This window comes from Acinonyx jubatus, chromosome E1, assembly GCF_027475565.1.
Source record: "Acinonyx jubatus isolate Ajub_Pintada_27869175 chromosome E1, VMU_Ajub_asm_v1.0, whole genome shotgun sequence".
Taxonomy (NCBI): domain Eukaryota; kingdom Metazoa; phylum Chordata; class Mammalia; order Carnivora; family Felidae; genus Acinonyx; species Acinonyx jubatus.
In genome coordinates this window covers 41,792,120-41,815,871 of record NC_069397.1, presented here as the reverse complement: position 1 = coordinate 41,815,871, position 23,752 = coordinate 41,792,120, and the positions used below count along the sequence as shown (strand labels likewise).

Sequence of the window (23,752 nt, the reverse complement as noted above, 5' to 3'; positions counted from 1 at the left end):
TAAATAAATATAACAAATAGCTCATAATTTTAAAACAAGATGTTTTGAAACTAGTCTCCCAGTGTTCTCTTCCTCAGTGACAACCACCCTCCCACCCCTTGTGTATATTTCCAGAGCTATTTTATGCACATGCACGGATACATATGTGTATGTATTCTCTGTACCCCACCTTCTTTCAAACACAAATGGAAGCAAACATCACATACTGTTCTGAGCCTCACTTTTGTCTTTAACAATCTATCTTGAGTTTTGTTACCTGTCAGGACATAAAGAGCTTCCTCCATTTTTACAGCTGTCCAGTACTCCTTTCTGTAGCTTGAGCCAGTCTCCCAGTAACAGAATGGAGACTATTTCTGTCCTTTCACTGCAATAAGTATCACCGTAATGAATATCCCTGAAAATATGTCATTGTGCACACATCTACATATTATAATAAGTTCCCAGAAGGAGAATGCTGGATCTTTTCAAATTGCCCTCCAACAAGACTGTACTGATTTACTTCCAGCTTCAACGTTTTCCAGTGCCTGCTACCCAATCACAGATCAACACAGCATATTATCAGACTTTCTGTAAAGTTTTTTTTTTTTTTTTTTTTTTTTTTTGAGAGCGAGGGCCAGAGGGGGAAGGGTGGAGGGAGAGAGAATCTCAAGCAGGCTCCACACTCACAGAGAACAAGGTGGGATGGTCCCACCACCTTGGGATCATAACCTGAGTAGAAATCAAGAGTCAGACACTTCACAGAGGACTGAGCCACCCAGGCGCCCAGCCCCAAGACTTTTTGATCTGAGAGGCAAACATGGTAACTCATCGCCAAATTTAATTTGCATATTTTAAAAATTATGCATCAGCATCTTTTTATAGTGAAAAACGTTGTATTGATGTTTCCTATAAATTGTCGTTTGTCCATTTGTAAATTTTTTTTAACTATGAGCAAGAACTTTTGTAATAACATGGCCAATAAGGATTTTTTAAAATTTTTATTTTAATGTTTATTTACTTTTAAGAGAGAGAGAGAGAGAGGGACAAAGGCGTTATTGGGGAGGGGCAGAGAGGAAGACACGGAATCTGAAGCAGGCTTCAGGCTCTGAGCTGTCAGCACAGGGACCGACATGGGGCTGGAACTCATGGACTGTGAGATCATGACCTGAGCCGAAAGTCGGATGCTCAACCGACTGAGACACCCAGGCACCCCAGGATTTTTTTTATAATGGAGGGTCTGAGCAGCCTTCACTCAGTTTTGTGATAAGCTCGTGATGCCTTCAAAAACTTTTGTGCGTAGCACCGATATCAGTTTCCTGATTTCGATATTGTACTATAATTATATAGTACCACTGGGGGAAAGCGGAAGAAGGGGCACAGGTCTCTTTGTACTTTTTTTGCAACTTCTCATGATGTCTGTAAGTATTTCAAAATAAAAAGTTAAAAAAAAAAAAGCTAACAAAACCTCATGGTACTTTTCTGGTTGGGGGCTCTGTACTGACCTCACGCTATGATCCTTGAGTCATGATGGCTCCCAAGTTGGCCAACTGACAAGCACTACCTGCAAGTTAGCCACTGGGTTAGAAGGTGTATGAGGGGACACGTGACTGGCTTGATTGGTGGAGCATGCGACTCTTGATCTCAGGGTTGTAAGTTTGAGCCCCATGTTGGGTATAGAGAGTACTTAAAAATAAAATCTTTAAAAAAAAAAGGTGTATTTGAGGACTGAAACAGGGGCAAGTCTTTGGGGGAGGACTTTGGCTTTTGACTGCATTACCGTCACATTCTAAGCACACAGCAGTCATGGAGATAATATTCACACTATCTTGTATTTCCTAGCTTTACAGTGTTCCATGCCCATCCATTTACATTATCTCAATAATATGGGAACTCTCTCAAGAGATCCTTTGCAAAGTATAGAAGTTCACCTTTCTTTGTGCTGTCACTCCCTGAGAATCTTCTATCTGAACTGTGTTGCTCAAGCTATACATAAATCTCTGGAGGTCCCTAACAAACTTTTGCACACAGTTCCCTTCATCGGGGTCTGCTCTCTTTCTCTTCTAGTCTTTTTGCCTAAAGAACTTTTATTCATGGGATATCTGGATGGCTCAGGCGGTTAAGCATCCGACTTCGGCTCAGGTCATGATCTCATGATCCATGGGTTTGAGCCCCGCGTGGGGCTCTGTGCTGACAGCTCAGAGCCTGGAGCCTGCTTCGGATTCTGTGTCTCCCTCTCTATCTGCCCCTCCCCTGCTCGCGTGCTGTCTCCCTCTGTCTCTCAAAAATAAGTAAAATGTTAAAAAAAATCTATAAAAAATAAAAATTAAAAAATTATAAAAAAGAACTTTGATTCATTCTCTAAATAAAGTACAAGTACCATCTCCACTAGGCAGCCCCCATCTCCACAGCTCTAACCCCACTGCAACAGGACTTAATCTTCTGTGCGCCTTACTACAACCTCCATTGGACAAGTCTCCATTAAAACGTTTATCTTGCTATATTGTCATTAAACATGCCTGTTCCCACCAGACTGAAGATCCTTTGAGAGCAGAGATTTTGTGACGTTTATCTTTGCATTTTCGGTGCTAGCAGCAATGCATGCTGTAGATAATAAATATTTAGTGAATGCAGGAGTCAGGCCAGTGACCTACCAGCCTCTCTGCAGTTTAGGAAAAGCCAACCCAGGTTCTTGGGTAATTCCTTTCAGCCCAGAGCCAGGTGTTTTGCAGAGTCAGCTGAAGCTCTCGTTGTTATGTATGAGCCCTTGCCTCTAGTTAGGCTTCCCATAGTTGTGGGCCTCTCTGCCTCAGTTTCCTTACCTTTAATACAGGGACATTAAAACCACCTCTTCACACATACTTAGCTCTTAGCACAGTGCCTGGAAAAGAGTAGAGAAGTCTCTTCAAAGATATGCATTTAAGTGTTGAATGAACGAGTAAAAAATGACTTGAGGTTGCCCGGTCATTTATTGAGCACCTACTGCATCCAGTACTACGTTAAGTGCAGCATGCTAAGTACAGAGAAGCAACTGCAGCACACTGGAGTGGTCTTAACACAGACTGCAGGGAACCACGGAAGGTTTCCTGGAGCTTGAGTTTTGATACTAGAGGCGCTTGGAAAGGCAAAGGTGGTGCTAGTCGATAGTGAGGACAGGTATTGTTGTTACAGAACCAGGTGGAATGCTGGTGGAAAAACCAAGCAGCACTTGGAGATCTTGGCGGATTGGAGATTTATTTAACACCGGCGGACTGAGAGAGACCGTTTCTCCAAAGGTCTGAGCCCTGAATGCAGATGGGAAGGGTAATTTATAGTGTCATCTTCTGCACTGGTGGCACGGCTTTCGCATGCGTGGCAAACAGGGCAGAAGTACCCAGAAGAGAAGTTTCTAAGCTAGGAACTAGAGCTTGTTTTAGTCCCGTCGGCCATCTTATGGTGCAGAACTTTACTTATTTTCCCAACATTCCCCCCTTTGATGCCTTAAAAAAAATTTTTTTAAATGTTTATTTATTAAGAGACAGAGTCAGACAGAGCATGAGCAGGGGAGGGGCAGAGAGGAGGAGACACAGAATCCAAAGCAGGCTCCAGGCTCGGAGCTGTTAGCATAGAGCCCGGCACGGGGCTCGAACTCACAAACCGCGAGATCATGACCTAAGCCAAAGTCGGGTGCTTAACCAATGGAGCCACCCAGGCGCCCCCCTCCCTCCACCTTTGATTCCTTTTTAAAAATCTTTCATTAAGCATCACCTTTTAGCTCTAGGGGTTGGTACCCTGGAGGGCTAAGATACGTGCTGCAGTTTGGCAACAGTGTTTTCAATAAAATTACCAAGGTACTTAGTATACAGGAGCTGATGGTCACAAGTAAAATTATGGAAAGTAGGGGCCCTGCCACGGCAGGGAGCCAGGATGCCCAGTCTGTGAGATCCCATCCTCTCCACTGACTGATATTTTCCTGTTGTCTACGTTGAATTCTTTCCTTGAGTTCCTTAATCTTAGTCGTGACTATTCCTGACTGGTTTATAAAATAGCAACATTCCTCCCCCAGAAAGATACAAGTCCCTCCTTTTTCTGAAATGAGGAGGTCGAGGGCTCACCTATTTTGGAGGGACACTGCTGCCAGGGAGTTTATTTGGCTTTGTAAGGTTACCAGGGAGTCTGCTACCCGTTCCATGTCTTCATTTAGTTCTCGATAGTTTGTGGTATAGCCTTACGGATGAACCTATGCCTCCTATTCCAGTTCCTATTCCCTTGCAATTCCTGCTTCTATCAGGACGGGTAGGAGGACTGCCCGTTTAGCCCGGGACTTGGGGCTAAAGGCTGTTAGGAACTGATCTTCAGTGTATACAGTTATCTCTGGAACTAGGAAGACGGAATAGCACATCTGAGTCCAGTTGGCCTTCAAGCATCAGTAGGCCGAATTGCAGCACAGATAGAATACCCCAGGGGTTGAGCATAGGGTTGTATTCTTTTTTAAGGTTGTATTTCTCCCACATAGGGAAGTGCCGTTCATACCTTCAGGGACCGTACAAGTTAGATTATCAGCATTCGTGAGAAGGACCCCAGTGGCCAAGGGTCCAATCAAGACAAGTGGTGTTGGTTGTGAGATTGTCAGGAGCTTCCCAGGCCAAGGCGATAGGAGTGGCTAAGTAAGTCCTGAGAGGCCTCCTGAGAGGCAAGCACATCCAGCAGGTTTGGGTGTGGTTATTCACTTTGTGAAGGACTTATAGTGTTGGCCCAGCGTTGGGAGCTGGGAATTGGTAAGCACTTAATTAAGGGCTTAAAGGTTTAAACCCTGGTAGGATGCTGGGGAGTGGTTGCCTTTACAGCTTGTATTAGCCTGGTCCAGGTATTCTTTATGACCTTTTGAAGGGCCCTATCTTGCACTCCTCCCCCGTCCGATGTCCCTAGTTGGGGAAGATATGTATAGCAGACTCGCTTTCCTTTCTGGAGACTCTGTTTGTTACATGGGCTTCTGCTATTTTGGGTTATTTCTACGGTCCAAAACTTACGTGCTTGGGCATCTGGCGACTGGCAGAGGGTGGGTGTCTTTCCCTTATAACAATCTTTGTGGAGGGAGGTGAGGGAGCTGAATACCCTTGCATTCCTGATACCATGGGCTACTGTCCTTATTGTCTTATAACAATCCTGGGGGCAAGGTGGGTATGTGGCAGTCGTGAGGGTGAGAGAGGTTAACATAATATACAGGCAATACTTAATAGTCCTCCCATTCAGAGGAGGTATGTGAGACCCAACATTCATCTTTTGTCCAGTTTGCTGATGCAGTCTCTATTAGCCCAACAGCAAGAAGCAAGATCAGGGCTATGATACCAGTAAGGGGTAAGGGCTGGGAGAGTTGCATCCAAACCCCTAGGCTCGGTCCACACGTTGATTCCTCAAGCTTCTGCCGTGCGCAGGCCAGCCAGCTTCCGGGGTGTGGCTGGAGCAGGGCTGGAGACCTCAGGGGACAGTGTTTTTTTGAGGGTCAGTTTAAGCAGGTTGATTGGATCTGGATCACTGTACCAGGTTGAGGGTTCCTCTGAGTTGGCCTTCTTAACTCTGGAGTGATGGACCCATGGGGTGATACCTGAAACTTTAAGGGCTGTAGGAGTTAGAATAACGGTATGGGGCCCAGTCCACAGTGGTTTAAGAGGTTCCCTCTTCCAATCTTTGACCCATACAGAGTCCCGTGGCAGAAAGGGATGAGCGGGGGTCCCTAAAGAAATTGGAGCCCTCTCTATGGTGTATCTTTGTAACTTATTTAGGACTGCCCCCAAGGCCTGAAGCTGTTCCCTTATTTCCTTATCTCCAATCTGGTGTTGGTCTCCTGGGAGTTTTCCTAAACGTGGGGGAGGCCGCCCATATAGTAACTTGAAGGGGGGAGAATTCCAGTGCCCCAGACATGCATCGGGCACGCAAGAGGGCCAGTGGCAGTAAATATGGCCATGGGAGATTAGTTTCCTGATGGAACTTAACCAGGGCTTCCTTGAGGGTGCGATTCATCTGCTCTACCTTTCCTGAGCACTGGGGTTGGTAAGCAGTGTACAGTTTCCAGGTAATGTTGAGGGACCTGATCATGGTTTGTATAATGTCTGCCACAAATGCAGGTCCGTTGTCACCACTGCCCTATGGTTAAGGGCAGACCAAACCGAGGCACAACTTCCCATAGGAGAGCTTTGGCCACCTCACGACTTCATTCCGTCCTGGTCAGGAAGGCTTTGACCCATCCTGAACATGTGCAGATTATTACAAGATAACTGAATCCTCTATTTGGTTGTCTATCTGTGAAGTCCACCTCCAAGTCTTTGAAAGGGGCGGCCCCCATCCTTTGTATGCCAGGTGGGGGCCATGGGGCAGACCAGGCATTGTTTTTGGCACATGTGACACATCATTCACTGACAGCTCGGCATAATGCCAGCAGCTGGCTGCATAGTAGTTCTTTTTGAGGAGGGCCTCTAGTGCAGTTTTTCCCAGGTGCGTGAGTTGGTGATATTCCTTGACTAGGTGTTTTCCCACAGATGACAGGACAAAGATGCGCCCGTTTGGCATGACCCACCATCCCTTTTTGCTTAGTGTGCCCCCTTCTGTCGAGGCCCAACTTCTTTCCTCTTGTGTAAAGGAGCAGAAAGGCCTCCCTTGGGGGTACGAGAGTCATAGTGTAGATGGGAGCTTCGCCTGGGTCATCACAGGCAACCGCTCTGGGTGCTTTGTCGGCCAGGCAATTTCCTTGAGTTACGGCGTTGTTTTCTTTCTGGTGTCCCTTGCAGTGCAGGATAGCTACCTTGTCTGGCAGCCATACAGCCTTGAGAAGGTTAGTATTTCTTCCTCGTTTTTAATAGTTCTTCCTGCAGCAGTAAGGAGGCCTCTTTCCTTACATATGGCCCCGTGTACATGCACAGTAGCAAAGGCATACCGAGAGTCAGTATAGATGTTGACTCGTTTGTCTTTGCTAAAGATGAGGGCTCGGGTCAGGGCGTACAGTTCAGCTTGTTGTGCCCACCATCCTTCTGGCAATGCCTTGGCTTCTAAAACTACAGTAGTTGTGGTTACTGCGTATCCTGCTTTTCGCGTGCCCTCTTGTAAATAGCTGCTCCCATCGCTAAACAGGGTGATATCTGGGCTTGTTATAGCCTGGTCTCGGAGGTCCAGGTGGCTAGTATAGACGTCATCTATTACTTCGGAACAGTCATCGTCAGGTTCCCCTTCTTCCGTGGGGAGGAAAGTGGCTGGATTCAGTGTCCTCACTATTTCGAGAGTGACCCTTGGGTTTTCGGAGAGATGCCCTTGATATTGTGTCAGCCAAGAGTTGGAGAGGAAACGATATCCTTGGTGTTCATGAGGGACGTGACCACGTGCAGCACCTTAACATTAAGTGTTTGTCCCAGGGTGAGTTTGTCCACCTCCTTGATGAGCAGGACTGTGGCTGCTAGTGCCCTAAGACACGGTGGCCATCCTGTGGCCACAGAATCAAGCTTTCTCGACAAGTAGGCTACTGGCCGTTGCCAGGGCCCTATGTTCTGAGAACTCCAAGGGCTATTTTGTCTTTTTCGCATATGAAGAGGTTAAAAGGTCTTCCTATGTCAGGTAAACCCAGGGCTGGAGCTCGTCCCAGAGCCGACTTTACTTCTGCGAAAGTGGCCCTCGCTTCCTCAGTCCAGGTGGGGAGCTCCCGCTATGGCTCTCCCAATTGGTCAAAGGGGCCTCACTATGGCTGAGAATTCAGAAATTCAAATGCGACAGAACCCTGCAGCTCCTAAGAATTCACACAAGCCTCGTTTTGTTTGGGGCTGTGGTAACGTGATAACCTTTTTCCTTTCCTGTTCTAGTTCTCTTTTTCCTTTTGTGAGGAGGAAGCCTAAGTATCGGACCTGCTGTTGACAAATCTGTGCCTTTTTCCAAGAGGCCCAGTACCCCGAGTTGGACAGGAGCTGCAGGAGAGCCTTTGTGCCTCTTGCACAGTTCTCTTGGGTGTTGTTGGCAAGGAGGAGATCATCTACATATTGGAGGAGGACACATCCTATGGTTTCCCTCGGAAAGTTGGCGAGGTCTGCAGTCAGTGCATCCCCAAAAAGAGTGGGAGAGTTCTTGAAGCCTTGGGGAAGTTTCCAGGTCAGCTGCATCTGGTGGCCTGTAACGGGTTCAGTCCATTCAAAGGCAAACAGTGGTTGACTTTGAGGAGCCAGGCGGAGGCAGAAGAAAGCATCCTTTAGGTCGAGGCATGTAAACCATCTGGCTGACCCTGGAACTTGGCTGAGGCTGTACGGGTTCAGGGCCACTGGGTGTAAGGAAAGTCACTTTGTTAATGGCCCTCAAATCCTGTACTGGCCGGTATCCTTCTCCTGGCTTCTTGACTGGCAAGAGTGGGGTATTCCAAGCCAATTGGTGTTCAATTAGAATACCTGTTTCTTTGAGCTTGATCAGGTGCTCCTGTATGCCCATTCTAGCCTCGAGTGGAAGGGGATATTGCCTTTGTCTTTGGGGTTGGGCTCCAGGGATCAGATCAACGATGGGGGCCCAGTTCCGGGCCAATCCAGGCAGGTTATCTTTGGCCCATACAGAGGGGAATGCAAGCCTGAATTCTGATGGACTACAGGGTTGGGCCTGGGCACAGACGTCTCCACTCCTCTTCCCTTGGCATGGTCATTGCCAGGACCAGGGTTTCCCTCTGCCTCAGGTTTAATTGGAGGCTCAGTGTGTCCAGTGGGTTCAAAAGTTATTTGGGCCCCAAGTGTGGAGAGCAGATCTCGGCCCAGGAGGGGAATCAGGAAGTCAGGCAAGTAGAGGAACTCCTGCCAGACCTTGTGGCCCCACGTTCACATTGTCGAGCCTGACAGAAAGTTGTTGTATTGCCCGCATCCCAGTAGCCCCAAGTATGGTTGCTGTCTTTTGGCTGAAAGGGGCTACCGGGGAAGTGATAACTGAATGTTCAGCCCCAGTGTCAACCATGAAAGTTATTGTTTGGCCCCCTACTTTCATTTTGACCGTGGGCTCATGGGGGCCAAGACAGAAAGAGCCCGGTCTCCTTCAGTCTGATTCTAGCTCAGCCAGACCAATGAGGTTCCCATCTCGGGGTTGCTCTCAATATTGGCTGGGTTTTGGGAGCCCCTTCTGATTCGGGCATTCATTCTTCCAGTGTCCCTTTTCCTTGCAGTAGGCACATTGGTCTTTGCTAAGGGGGCTCTGGCCTTTCCCCCTTTTGGTGGTTTCCGTTTCTTTCAGTGCTGCTGCGAGAAGGGTGGCCCTCTTCTTTAGTCTTTTTTCAGCTTCTCTCTCAGCTGTGACCTCCCTGTTCATGAAACTTTATTGGTGACCTCTATCAACTGAGTGATATTCATTCTGGCAAAGCCCTCTAACTTTTGGAATTTTCTCCTGATGTCTAGGACAGCCTGTGCCACAAAGGAGGTATTTACCATTTGTTGACTTTCTGGTGCCTCGGGATCAAACAGGGTGTATACACGGTATGCCTCACACAGTCTTTCATGGTAGTCTCCGGGAGACTCCCCAGGCTGTTGTGTGACCGATGTTATTTTAGTCACGTTCATGGGCTTTTTGGCTCCAGCTCAAATTCCCTGAAGGAGATCCTCTTGGTACCAATGGATGTGAGCCTGTCCTTCTTCTGTGGTGAAGTCCCATGTCAGGCACGGCAGCTCAAGCCCAGGCAGCAGGGTCATTGATGCCTGGCAGTGCATGGTGTTCTAGGTACTGTCGCGTTTCCCTCATCCTCCTCCTTCTTTCTTCTGTATTAAACAGGGTACGGAGTAACTGTTGGCAATTTTCCCAAGTCGGTCGGTGGGTCTGGAAGAGGGACTCCATCAAGTCGACCACTGCTTGTGGCTTTTCAGAGTATGATGCAGTGCTATGCTTCCAATTAAGAAGGTCGGTTATAGAGAAGGACTGATAATACACCATGGAACGGCTGGGCTGGACTGTTCCGTCCTCATTCTGTCTTTCAGGTTCTCTTGTCTCCCTTACTGGCATTTGGAGGGCGTCAGGTCTGGTCTGGGTTGCAATCTGGCTGCTGGCCCTGGTGAGAGAGGGTTCTCCAGGTCTGGGGGTAAGGAGAGATGGATGGCAGATCCGGGCTAGAGGAGAGATCGACGGAGGAGGAGTTTTAAGCCCCAGGGCAAGGTGGGGGGCAGGGGGTGGAGAGTTATAAGGTGGCGGAAAGACAAGGCCTTCCTCTGGGTCCCCCGCAAATACCGGGGGAGCGGTGGGCTGCTTCTTTGGTTCTCCAGGTGAGGCAGCTAAAACCCTTTGCCTGACTCTGCTTGTTATGGATGAATCGCACCCAAGGTGGGAGATTTCAGGCAATTTCAAGCCAGGAGTCGATATATGGAAATTGGTCAGGGTGACCTGGGTTCCCAGTGACTATTAGCCAAACCCGCTACACCTGTGCATCTAATGTCCCTTCTGGGGGCCATCCTACATTGAACGTGGGCCATTCTAGTTCACCAAAGGTTCTTAGCTTCCTGGGTATCATTTTCATCCCATAGTCGCCTGAGAATCCCTTTTAAAGAATCCCTTAAAGTTTTTAAGCAGGACCTCAAGAATCTTGGGCTTACTGTTTTGACCCCATTACTAATCCCTTTCTCGTGTTCGGTGTTGCAGAGACAGACAAAAAAGGGGTTATCCCCTCAGATGAGAGGACCAAACAGCTGCTCCACTGGTTGCGGTCTGGAGGGAAACTTTAGGTAAGGCTTGGCCGTGGTGGGCTCAGCTTTGTGACTTTCGATGGGAGTCTAATTCGATGCCGCCCTGGACTGATGCCTTTCACCAAGACACCACTCAGACTCCGGAGACTCTTGGGGACCTTAAGGGTGCCCATCTGTGGAGCCACAAATTCGAACCGACGGGCAAGCCTGGCTGAGCTGCACATTCACACACACATATACCAGAGGCTATTACATTCTCTCCCACAGAATTTTTTACCTGTGAGACCACTGAGGTCCCCGGGGAGTGATCAGGTCTCCCTTCCAGCCTTTTGAATGGCCCTGACTGGGTTGGGGCCCCAGCCTTACTGGTTCCGACATCGGGTCCAGGTCCTCACCTACCAGGTCTCTCTGAGTACCGCAGGAAAGACGGAGCAGGGCCAGCCTGGGCGACTGAGGGTACTGCCGAAAATCAGGCAGGGCTCCCCTTCTCCTCTGCGATTCCTCGCTCCGTCACCGTCACCGCCTCGCCCATCTCCCAAACCTGTGGCAACAGTGGGCCAGCGCAGTTGGGTTTCCTGGTCAGGGAACCAACCAAATATGTTCGGAACCAGGCTGGAACGCTGGCGGAAAAACCAAGCGGCACTCCAAGGCACTCCAAGCGGAGATCCTGGTGGATTGGAGATTTATTTAACACCTGCAGGCTCAAAGGAGACAGTTTCTCCAAAGATCTGAGCCCCAAATGCAGGCGGGAAGGGTAATTTATAGCGTCATTTTCCACGTTGGTGGTGGCTTTCCCGCGCTGCAAACAGGGCAGGAAGAGCCTAGGAAAAGGAGTCTCCAAACTAGGAACTAGAGCTTGTTTTAGTCCCGTCGCCATCTTATGGTGCAGAACTTTACTTATTTTCCCAACACTCTGAACAGAGTCAGCAGGTTCCCTATTGAAAGCTGTGTGGGAATGCGCGGCGTAGTATCTACCGAGGCGCGCGGAAGGGCAGCTCGGTGAGATGCACCGAAGCGCTGGAATCGAAATTGAATCCCAGCCCCCTTCCTAGCCGCGTGACTTTAGCCAAGTTACCGAACCTCTCAGAACTTCCCCAGCTGTAAAAAAGTCTGTTAAGAATACTCACCTGCCAGGGTTTCCGAGCGATGACGTAACCATGCGGTCGCCAACTGGCGCTGTATTTAGAAGGTGCAAAATGCCCTAGCCGGTCTCTACTGGTCGATTGGCTCTACGCCCGACGGGCCGGGGAGTGTGTTACCTCTAGGGGCATGCGCAGTACGCCCGCGGCGCGGCCCGTCAGGCACTGCGGTAGGCGCCCTGGAGGCTGGCAGGACCCTGACCCCAAGATGGCGGCGCCCAGCGAAGTGGCCGCGGCTGCCTCCGGCGAGAATGATGGCGGGGGCAGCGGCTTTGGGTCGTGGCTGGACGGACGGTTGGAGGCGCTGGGAGTGGACCGAGCCGTTTACGGCGCCTACATCCTGGGTGTCCTGCAGGAGGAGGAGGAAGAGGAGAGGCTGGATGCTCTGCAGGGGATCCTCTCTGCTTTCTTGGTGAGAAGCCGGGACTCGTTCCTTTAGCTTCCTGGCGGCCCCTGTCAGTACTTCGTACCCCCTTTCCCATACCTTGTGTCCCAGAGGATTAGTGGTATCCCATGGGAGAGGAATATTCTGAGCTCTGGGACGCGGGGGAAGGGGGTTGCTCACCAACCAGGGTTTTGGGAAGCCAGAAGGTTGCAGGTGCATAGAGAAGAGTGGCTTTCCTTTTTTCCTGGGGACACGGCCCTCTTGGATCCCCGTGGGTGAGCTGAGTGAGTCTTCTTCCGAAGGCACTGAAATGCCTAAATGAGAATTTTATCATAGACGCCTAACGACCAATTTCATTCCCATCCGTTGACAGTGTTCAGAGAGAGGAGTAAAGTGCTCTGGGATGTCTGTGGTCTTTAAGAGACAGTGCCCAGTGCTATCCCATGACAAAAGCCTGCAGGAAGTACCTTCTCAGTTCCTATCTTGGAGGTAGGAGTTCAAAAAAGGTAAGCTGGAGGTAGAAGTCTAGGTATAGGTGTAGGCCTAGGCCAAACTGAAGCAAATATTGTGCTTGATCTTTTACAGTATTTAGAAATGCAGTGACCATCCATGTTTGCTGGGGGAGGTGGCAAATAAAGTCAGAGTTTTATCATTCCAGCTTTTAGTATATGTGCTGCCAAAGCGACCATTAAGGTCAGAGTTTTAAGGGAGGGAGAGAAGCTTGGTATTCTTCTTTTTCTGCTTCTTCTTCTTCTTTTTTTTTTGGTACCCAGCTTCTTAAAAGCAGATTCAAGAATTGAGATGTGTACTTTAATCTGTGTTTAAGTAGTAAATCACCAGATTGTCCACTTTTCCAACCTGACCATTCTGCTGCCTTCATCTCCATTTACACTTACTTGGTGGAAACACAGTTTGATGACTGGGCATAGGGTTGATATATAATACTAGTGCAGCTGTCTCAGGTTCTCCTGGCACGGTGCCCCATTTAGTCCCGAAGTCTGCTCTGGTGAGATTGACCTATGAATGGGAAAGTTTTAACACTGCTTGTGATACATCTTACAAGTTTGGTGGGGATAGAGCGCCGTAGTAAATTCTTTTCCTGGACCCTGATGACATAGCAGGTTGGTGGGGGGAAGAGTGTAAGGCAAGCAATTTAAGTTAGTTTTTATTTCCAGTTGGGAAGTTTCTAAAGACTCCGTGAAAAAGAGGTTGAAGTAACTTGGGTACTCATTGGTACTAGCTCCTTGACCTCTTCTTTTCATGGTGTCGTTATTTGGAACTGCACATCTGCTGATGAAGGCAAGCATGAATTTGCCTTAGACTATTAGCAGTCCCTTGGTAGAAGTGAGAAGAGTTATCTAGAACCATATTTTCTCTATATTTGCTTCTTGTTTACATGAACTACAGAAGACAGACATTTTTAAGGGTGGTTTCTCGCTCTCTCTGCCTGATTCACACACCATTCTTAATTTTCTCTTGATTTTCGCAAGCCCTTCTATATAGGAAATTGCCTTGGGAAGAACTGGCCAGGAAGTATATGGTGAGGCAGGGGTCCTGTACACGAAACACCTGAGAAGGAACTTTAAAGAGCAGCAAGGACAATGAACATGGTATACATCAAATGTATAATTCACGGTGTTGCTTGCTTTTTGTCAGTCAGGCTGTATCTAAAAGACCCTGACTATTGTACCAAATCCCTTTCTAGGAAAAACAAAAGGCATAGCTAAATCAGCTACCAGATTGGGCTCGGATTCAATATTAGGAATTAAGAAGTTTGTCAGCAGCAACTTGAGTTAAGATTCAAAGACAGTGTATATTGTCAGGAGCAAATAGCAGTTAATAATAAAAGCTTTCTATTATCATTTTTAAAATTCCTTCCAGTAGCATTTATATTGATTGATTGATTCATCAAGTTTTTATTGATGGATTACTCTCTACCAGGCATTGCCCTAAGTGCTTGGGGTACCTTAGGGAACAAAAGAGAAATCCCTGTCACCCCTTATGGGGTGACATTCTAGCAGGGAAAAAAAAAAAGCAGTAAATTATATAGTATGCTAGAAAATAGTAAGTACTGGGAAAAAAGGAACATTATAAGAGAATCAGAAGTGGAATGGAGGGGTGAGTTGTAATTTTAAGTAGGATTATTGCATTAATGGGGGTAGTAACACTTTAGGGCAGCTATTTATATACTAGCCTTCTAAATTGTCAGTGTCTTGAGACCAGAGACTGTTTCTCACTCATTTCTTATCACTTATCTTAGTGCCTTCAACATGGCAGACAGTATCTGGATAAATAAATGAACAAATGGATGAATGAACTACTTTGGTCTGGGTGAACCCTAGGAGAATGAACCACCTCATCCTCCAAGAGCATCTTTTCTCTTATGCTTCGCCACTCCTTTTCCTTCTTTTTCTTCTTCTTCCTTTACTTTTCCTGCTGGGGTTCCTTGAATTAAAGAAAGAAACTGTGGACCAAAGAAGTTTTGTATGTTTGGCATGAGTGCCAAAAAGGACACAGGGTAGAGGATATAATCCTTTGTTGGGTGGAAAGTAAGGAAATCCAAAATAGGGTTGGCTGCCTGGCTTATTCAGTAGAGCGTGTATCTCATGATCTCAGGGTTGTGAGTTCGAGCCCCACGTTGGGTATAGAGATTACTTTTATTTTATTTTATTTTATTTTATTTTAAATTTTTTTAACGTTTATTTATTTTTGAGACAGAGAGAGACAGAGCACGAACAGGGGAGGGGCAGAGAGAGAGGGAGACAAAGAATCTGAAACAGGCTCCAGGCTCTGAGCTGTCAGCACAGAGCCCGACGCGGGGCTCGAACTCACGTGAGATCATGACCGGAGCCGAAGTCAGACGCTTAACCGACCAAGCCACCCAGGCGCCCCTAGAGATTACTTTTAAAAAACCAGTAAAATCTTAAAAAAAAGTCTGTGTTCTATCTCTCCTCGCTTTCTTTGAGAGATGGTATAATATAATGGTTGAGAACATGGGCTCAGAGCTAGACTGCTGGGTTCAAATCCTTTTTAATCCACTTATTACTTAATGACCTTGGGCAAGTTACTTAACCTCTAGGCCTTGGTTTCCACATCCATAAACTGAGAATAGTACTTATATCTTGGGATTGTTTTAAGAATTAAGAGTTCTTGGGGCGCCTGGGTGGCGCAGTCGGTTAAGCGTCCGACTTCAGCCAGGTCACGATCTCGCGGTCCGTGAGTTCGAGCCCCGCGTCAGGCTCTGGGCTGATGGCTCGGAGCCTGGAGCCTGTTTCCGATTCTGTGTCTCCCTCTCTCTCTGCCCCTCCCCCGTTCATGCTCTGTCTCTCTCTGTCCCAAAAATAAAAATAAACGTTGAAAAAAAAAAAAAAGAATTAAGAGTTCTTATGTGAAGTATTTAGAACAGTGCCTGGCACATGCTAAGCACTTAGTAAATGTGAACTCTGACAGCTCATTTTGAAGAGTGGAGCATGAAGATGGTGAAGCAGCCATAATGAAAATGGAGGGAAATACCTATATCTGTTGAAATGCCTATTCTTTGCCAAGCAGGGTAGGGACTTCGTACACATTGTCTTTCATCTTTCCTAAAATCCTGGGAAGATGTGAAGCTCAGAAAGTTAAGAATCTTGTTCATAGATCTGGGTTTGAATTTAAGTATGTCTGACACCAAAGCCAACATCCTTTTTCTTATATCATGGTAAGGAAGATTGATTGGCATGTGTGTGGACGATACGTGTGTTTGTGTAAAGTGAACAAAAGGATGGTTGGATAGGAGACCATCTACTCATTTATCACCTAAAGAGGTGGGGTCAGCTCAGCAAGGTCACGGATACGTTCCAGCTCGAAAGTGGATGAACCTTGGAGAATGTACTGAGTTGAGTGTAGCAGCCAAGAAAGATTTCACGGCTTTGATTCAGGCAACAGGTTTTTGCTCCAAAAGTATGAGGAAGACTGTCCTGAATTATTGGGAATCCTTTCCCCTGGTGCCTGGCAGGATGGAGTGGGTGCTTTTGACCTAGCAGGTGTGGATTCTCAGACACAGGATTACTTCTGTTTCCAGAGCCTCAAAACAGAAACATGCTTTTTGTTCTGTGGCCCCCAGATCCTCCCCGTGACTTCTCCTCACCAGCAGGCAAGCTGTGCCCTGTGCATGGGCTTTGTTCAGGCTGAGGGCCTCGGGAAATTAACTGGTCTATTTCTCCAACTAGGAGGAAGATTCTCTTCTTCACATCTGCAAGGAGATTGTGGAACGATGGTCGGAAAGTCAGAATGTTGTCACCAAAGTGAAAAAAGAAGGTAGAGTTGGGAGTTTGTCTAAACTGCAGTGCCTTTTCCAATGACCTTTACTGTACAGCTGTTAGAGGATTTTGAGTTTTTGCTATTTTCTACGCATTTTGCCTAAGATAATTTAAGCTGGCAAACACCCAGCAGCTTACTGGAACTTTTTAGCTGGATGTTGGTTTCCTTTTCTTTTTTACAGTTTTCCATTCCACCTGACCATAGTCCCCTCCATTGTGGCTTTTGCTTTCTTCCTCTTCATCCTCTTTCTACTGTCCCTTGTAGATTTTCATGGCAGGTATGGGGCCAACTATATTTTCCCACCTCCTACCTTTTCCGTATTCTCATTTCATAACAGTTGTGGTTGATGTTTTGCTTTATTCAGCTAAATTTGTCACCCCTGGAAATGAAAGAGAAGTGGGTTAATATACTCACCATTAGTATGACAGATTAACTGCAGAAAACTGAAATCCTAGAAGCCAAACTTGAATCTATTCTAAACTACACATTGGTTCCCAGTCTTGGCTGTACATTAGAATCACTTGATATACTTTAAAACGTGCCAGTGCTAGGGCCATACCATGGACTAGTTGTAGAAACGTCTTTGGGGTTGGGGCTCAGGTATTGGCATTTTTTAAAAAGCTGCACCAGATGATTCTAGTGTGAGTCCAGGCATAAAAACCACTACTGGACACCACTGCCCCCTTTCTTTGAGAATGGATAACTTAGTTGACTTTATTTTAAAATAATCTATGGCGTTGCCTGGGTGGCTCAGTCGGTTGAGTGTCCAACTTCAGCTCAGGTCATGATCTCGTGGTTCGAGAGTTCCAGCCCTGCCTTGGGCTCGCTGCTGTTAGCACAGAGCCTGCTTCATATCCTCTGTCCCTCTTTCTGCCCCTGCCGTGCTCATGCATGCTGTCTCTCTCAAAAATAAACGTTTAAAAAAATTACATATTTCACCTGGCATCATCATCATTATGAAAGGGACCAGCAGAAGTTGATTCTAGATTCCTTCTTATGTTTCTGGTTTGAGAGGAGAGAAAGTTGCATGCTTGAAGCCAAATTTTCTATGGTTCTAATGCAGTGCTTTTCAACTTTTTTTTTTTTTTTAATGTGTACTTATTTTCGAGAGAGAGAGCTCGCAAGCAAGGGGAGGGGCAGAGAGAGAGAGAGACAGAGGATCCAAAGCAGGCTCTGCACAGTCAGCGCAGAGTCCGATGTGGGGCTTGAACTCCTCAACCATGAGATCATGACCTGAGCCAAAGTCAGATGCTTAACCGACTGAGCCACCCAGGCGCCCTGACTTTTTTTTTTTTTTTTTTGGTAAAGCAGCAAAACTCCAATTTATAAAACAGGTTAAAGCAGGGCTGCTCTGATTGAAGATAGATACAAGACCTAAAGCCTAGCCTGCAGGGCCTTTTCTTTCCTTTCTCTTTGGCCCCTGAGGCACCTCCTTTGAACCCCAGGGCCCTAAAGAGTCAGCAGATGCCATTGCCTTGCCTGCAAGCACTGCCTGGGTGGACTGGTGGTTCGGTGAGCTTGTTTTCTCCTACATACAACCTTGTTGTCCCTCCCTTCCCTTCCCCTCCCAGATGAGGTACAGGCCATTGCCACCCTAATTGAGAAGCAGGCACAGATTGTGGTGAAGCCCAGGATGGTGTCAGAAGAAGAGAAACAGAGAAAAGCTGCCCTCCTGGCCCAGTATGCTGATGTGACAGATGAAGAAGAATATCCTTTTTGGAGTCTTGGGTCCATCCCCTGAGGCTCAAGTCAGACATGTTTGCTGGTTTGCAGTGAGCTTTGGGAAGTTGCCAATCTCTCCGTGTAGTTTAATTTTTCTCTCTGAAATGGCATTGATCTCTGGCCCTTCGTGGGTGTGAGAATTGATATTGGGATAGTTGGAAACTTCAGTGTGAAAGAAATAATGCCTTAATAATGGACTGTTTATATTGTATTTCCAGAAACTAAGATGCAGCTGTATGTTTATATTTGTATAATACCTTTCTGCCTAGTACAGTGTCATACGTATAACCAGTCTTTATATTCGTTTCCCAGTTGATGAGGGAACGGAGACAGTGAGAGTGGAATGTGTAATCAGAGATATGCATAGATTTAGTGGCAAAACCAGGACTAGAATACAGATCATTTTGGATGAAGGATTCCCAAATTTGGGGCAGTTTCATTTGAATCTCATTATTTTTTTTAATACTCCAGCGACCACATAATTGAAAGATCACATCCCCAAATCTGGAATTTGGGCACCGTGCCAAAGGCAGTTGCCCTTGACCAGAGACAGGCTTGGTTCCCTTTGAGTTTGAAATTGTTTAGGAGATGCTTAGCTTCCAGAGCCTGCTTGACTGGAGTATGTGGTGCCTTATGTGGTGGACATGATACCGGAAATGTTAGTTGTCTCGTCACGAGCTTAGGAAATAATTGTTAGGCTCTTTTGGGCCAACTTGTTCTTCTCCTGATGTTTTTATTGCCAGGGTCAGCAGAGCTAGGGTTCCAATGACACAGTCTCATTTCCTGGGCTAGAAAAGAACAATGTTTTAAGCAGTGGTTCCCCTGGAGAACTTGTTAAAATCCAGGTTGCTGGGCCCCACTCCCCAGTTTCTGATTTAGTAGGTCCAGTGTGGGGCCCAAGAATGTGCTTTCCTAACAAGTTGCCAGGAAGATCTGGGAACCATGCTTTGAGAAGCACTGTTTTGGTTTGTTTTGTTTTTAAGTTTATTTTTTTTATTTTGAGAGAGAGAGGGAGAGGAAAAGAGAGAATCCCAAGCAGGCTCTGTGTGGACAGCACAGAGCCCAATGAGGGGGCTCAAACCCACGAACCGTGAGTTCATGACCTGAGCCAAAATTAAGAGTTGGACGCCTGACTGAGCCACCCAGGTGCCCCTGAGAAGCACTGTTTTAGAAGTCATCTCGCCATCCCCTGGCTTCCAAGTCCTGGGCCAGTCCACCCAGACCAGGCTAAGTTTCTTTTCAGCTGCCAGGAGATAAGGATCTTACAGTAGCTCTGAATAATTTCCCCCTCGTTGAGATTTTTAAAGATGACTCTCCTGGGGTTACCACCACATCCCTGACAGTTTTTCTTCAGCATGCTTTTCCTACCCATCACTTCGTCGAATGTTTTCTGATGTTGGGTTGGGATGTGCTAGCCTTTGTTTTCCATCGGACTTTCCTTGACATCACTCACCGAAGCAGATGAGAAGGATGATTCAGGCGCCACCACAATGAACATTGGTTCTGATAAATGTATCCTTCTCTGTGTCCATCCCCAAGTGTTTCTCCATCAAATACTCTTGAGGAACAGTTTTTATTTTGCTGTCATTGCTGGGGCCTCCCTTTTACCAATAGGAACTCATGTCAGGCCAGCGTGTGAGCCCCATTCCTAGGACAACCATAAATGGTCACTCTTAACAAGAACTTTTCCCGAAGAAAACATGTTCACCTGTATTGTGAAGGGAGGAAGGATTTCTTAAGAATTTCTAAGGGAAAATAAGAATCAATACACCCTGTGTATAGCACTGGGATCCCCAGTGATGGAAGCAAACTAAAATAAGATTAAAATGTGACTTTGTCCTCAAAGACTTTATAATTTGTCAGAAAGAGAACACAAACACTGAATACTTTTGAGCTAAAATTACGGACAGGTGGAAACAAGTGCTGAGGAACGTCCCAAAAGAATCACTTATGAGAAGTTTCTACATTTAGAATCCACTGTTTTTTGTTTGTGTGTTTGTTTGTTTGTTTTTTTAAGAACCCACCTTCTTAAAGACAAGTATGGTGGATTATCACAGAAGAGGAAGACTGAGTTATTTTAAAGCACTAAAGCAATAAAAGTTATGTTTTAAGAGTAGGAAGGAGCTTGTTTGGTAGTAACAGGGGTTTGTTCTTTTTCTGAGCTTTTTGTTTTTTGGTTTTTTTTGTTTGTTTGTTTGTTTTAGTAATCTCTACACTCAGCATGGGGTTTGAACCCACAATCCTGAGATCAAGAGTCAAACGCTCTTCCGACTGAGCCAGCCAGCCACCCCAGGTTGTATTTTTAAAGTCCTAAGAAATGAGGGGTAAAGTTTTTGGCTAGGTATTTTCTAACTGGTTAAACTTATTTTGTATCTTCTATAAATTCAGAGTTTGTGGTTATTAGGACATAGTTTTTGCTTAAGCTTCAGTGGTGTAGGGAAAAAAGCAAATTGATAAAGTTTAGTAAGGTTAAACAACTTATTTACCTCTTTTCAAGCATCTTTTTTCAATGTTTATTAATTTTAGAAAGAGAGAGAAACAGAGACAGAGCATGAGTGGGGGAGGGGGAGAGAGAGAGGGAGACACAGAATCCGAAGCAGGCTCCAGGCTCTGAGCTGTTAGCACAGAGCCTGATGTGGGGCTCAAACCACAAACCACGAGATCATGACCTGAGCCGAAGTCAGATGCTTAACTGACTGAGCCAGCCATTTTTAATAGTGCTAAGTACATAAAAATTTTGCCAGTTACATTGATATTCTTGTTGACTGAAAGTAGCCTAGATACTTCAACAATAGTCTGCCATGATCTAAGTGCTTATTCTGGAATGAAATTTCATTTTCATAAAATATTTTAACATTTAAATTTAGATAAGTCTGAGGTTTTTATTCTGAGGATTAATTTTAAACGTTTGTAATGGTAGTTTCAGGATTTCCCATTAGACCAAAGATAAATTATCATAAGGAGTTTTCTTGTAAAGATTAGGAACATGTAGAGGGAGGACAGCAAGAATAAGGAAAGAGCAGTAGTTGAGGCCTGTGTGACCTGTACCCTAATCCCTTAACTCATCTGTAGCTCTGTTCCGAAACACCAATGTGGAAGATGTCCTCAATGCCCGAAAACTGGAACGAGACTCACTTCGGGATGAGTCCCAAAGGAAGAAGGAACAGGACAAGCTGCAGAGGGAGAGGGACAAACTAGCCAAGCAGGAGCGCAAGGAAAAGGAAAAGAAAAGGACACAAAGAGGGGAGCGGAAGCGATAACCTTGGTCCACTCTGTTCTTTCTCCTCATGGACTTGATCAAAGGGAGAGCTGATTGTGCACATGTGTATTTAAGAGAAATGAGAGAACATTGCAGAGTGCTTTTGTCCCTTTTGTTTACATGGTCAAAAGGAAAATCACAAACACTTCTAATTACAAAATGTGCCATGTCTGTGTGGTGTGGGTAATCAGATTATTGTAGTTGATGTCTGTACCAAAGATCTGGAATGGCGGCAACTTTTATATTTTAATCTTGAAGTTCTGGCTCCTTTTGGCTACTTAAAAAGTCTTCCCTTACCTAGGATCGATAACAGAAATATTCAGAAAGCTGACAGTTACAGTTTTCATCCTAAAGGAGCAGAATCATGACGACTCCTTTCCTGAGATGAAATGTGGGAGCATAAAGTACTTTGAAAGTACTATTTACCCCTAAATGTATTGTTTTATGGATGAAATAGAAAACTAATGAAGAGCCCTACCTGGGTCTAGATATTATGTTAACATGGCAATGACCTATGAAAATGGAAGAAATTATGTGGTGGATGTTCTAGATTTGAGGGGAAAACAATTTTTTTTAAGTTTCACTTATGGGAGGAAAAGGAGTATCTTTTTAAGTGTAGTCACATATTTTTTTCCTCATAAAGGCTGCAGTTTTGAAGAAGGATGTGTATTGGGTGGAAGGAGATCATTGTTAGCTAGATTCATTTTTTATAATCATGTGTCCTCTTGAGCACTAGCAGAGATTTTAATCCTGATGTGCCCTAAAACATGAGTATAAAGACCTGATAATTACAGGTTGAGACAAACTGCAGGAACCATGCATTTAAGGAACAAACACTGGAAATCTCTGCGAACACAAAGATATTTAGGAGTGTACGCTGTGGGTGCTCAACAAATTTATTGAATGAATGGAGAAACCAGGAGAGTCAAAAGTGAGCGGGAACTCTGTTTCTACTTTGGTCACAAGCCACATTCAGTTGTAAATACGGCCTTTCTCTACTTCAGGCAGTGGACTGTCAAGAAGCCTGAAGGGAGGCATCTCCCTGACAAGACAAAGTAGGTATTTTATACCTGAGGTTGGCAAACTACTGCAGACAAGCAAATTTGGCCCAGTCTGTTTTTATATAATGCGAGTCAACAGTGAATATTGCATTCTTAAAGTGTTGTAAAAGAAGAAACATGTGATAAAACTTTAGGCCTGTGAAGCCTAAAATATTTACTGTCTGGTCCTTCAGAGAAAATGTTTGCTGACCTCTGTTTTGTACTATTAACTATGAGGTTAACAAAAATTTTTACCTTTGTGCAGAAGGTAAAAAGAAGCATGGTTAAGGAAAAGATATGTCACCTCTATACACTCCTATAAGCGTGGCATTGCATTTTAAAAAAGTAACCACCTTTTAAAAAAAATAAACTATTTAAATCACTGTTTTCTGATTTATCCTGATTCCTTCCAGCTATCCATGGAAATGAATTGTGTGAATAGTCACTTAGGAATGTGATGAATTTTGCTCTGTATTTTATTTTGTTTAGTCCAATATGCTCTTTTAATAGTAGAACCTTTTCCTAGAATCAAATTCTCTGCCTCAGTTTTCTTTTCTGTGAGGTTAGGTATTAGGAGATCAGAAAGATTACTGTGTTTTTTTGTTAAGTCAGTAAATTGACTTTGAAAGCCTTGGAAGTACTTTGGGAGTTTTAGTCCTCTGTGGCAGCAGCAATAGGCTGTGGCTACAGATAGGGTATGAGGGAGCCAACTTTATTAACCCTTATTTTGGATTTTTGGTTTATTCTCACTTTGATTTTGGTCTCTGCAGCAGAGTCAGGCTATATCCATGAATCCCTGAAGAGTACTTGCAATTATGTATTTTCTATTATGTATTCTACAGTTAGGCATATCCTGAGCTAATGTTTAAGAAAAAAGGATCAGCTCCCTAGACTTTGAGTAAGGTTAGCCACTTACTTCAGGTGCTGAGAAATCCTTTATGTCTAAAATGTTCAATATTGCAAAGGGCAAATTTTAAACAACTGTATCTTTTATAGTGTGATTGACATTTTAAGCCAAAATCAGAATTTCAGTCATAACATTAATTCCCAACCCTCTAAAACTTTATAAAGTAGCGGATGGTTCAAGTGGAAGGACACTGATATAATTCAAGGTAATTTTCAACCACTTTTGTATAAATTGCTTTATTAAAAGAAATGGAGTACACCAAATTCTTTTGGATGAGAAATAATGGGAACATCAGTTTCATTACAGATTATGTGTGATGTTAATTTTATGTTCTTATAGATTGTAATTCAGAAGTACTATATATAAGAACCATCCA

The 23,752-nt window shown here is 45.3% G+C and overlaps 1 protein-coding gene and 1 long non-coding RNA gene across 3 annotated transcripts; one reads left to right on the top strand and one right to left on the bottom strand.

Annotated features, from left to right (window-relative positions):
- Positions 1–377: 377 nt before the first annotated feature.
- On the bottom strand, positions 378–11,909 carry LOC106989533 (uncharacterized). Its single transcript, XR_008294421.1, has 3 exons — positions 11,753–11,909; positions 10,903–11,200; positions 378–5,560 (listed from the first exon to the last, which is right to left on the bottom strand). It is a non-coding gene; the product is annotated as an uncharacterized LOC106989533 (long non-coding RNA).
- A 9-nt stretch (positions 11,910–11,918) lies between these two features.
- CCDC43 (coiled-coil domain containing 43) lies at positions 11,919–22,852 on the top strand. 2 transcript variants are annotated; one of them, XM_015088023.3, is made up of 5 exons: positions 11,924–12,176; positions 16,358–16,445; positions 18,020–18,155; positions 19,624–19,682; positions 21,243–22,852. In XM_015088023.3, exons 1-5 carry the CDS (start codon positions 11,973–11,975, stop codon positions 21,428–21,430), a joined length of 675 nt encoding a protein of 224 aa, XP_014943509.1. In that variant the 5' UTR covers positions 11,924–11,972; the 3' UTR covers positions 21,431–22,852. The 2 variants fall into 2 exon arrangements, with proteins under 2 accessions (XP_014943510.1, XP_014943509.1); XM_015088024.3 differs by lacking the exon at positions 19,624–19,682 and having other exon boundaries at positions 11,919–12,176.
- Positions 22,853–23,752: the final 900 nt, after the last annotated feature.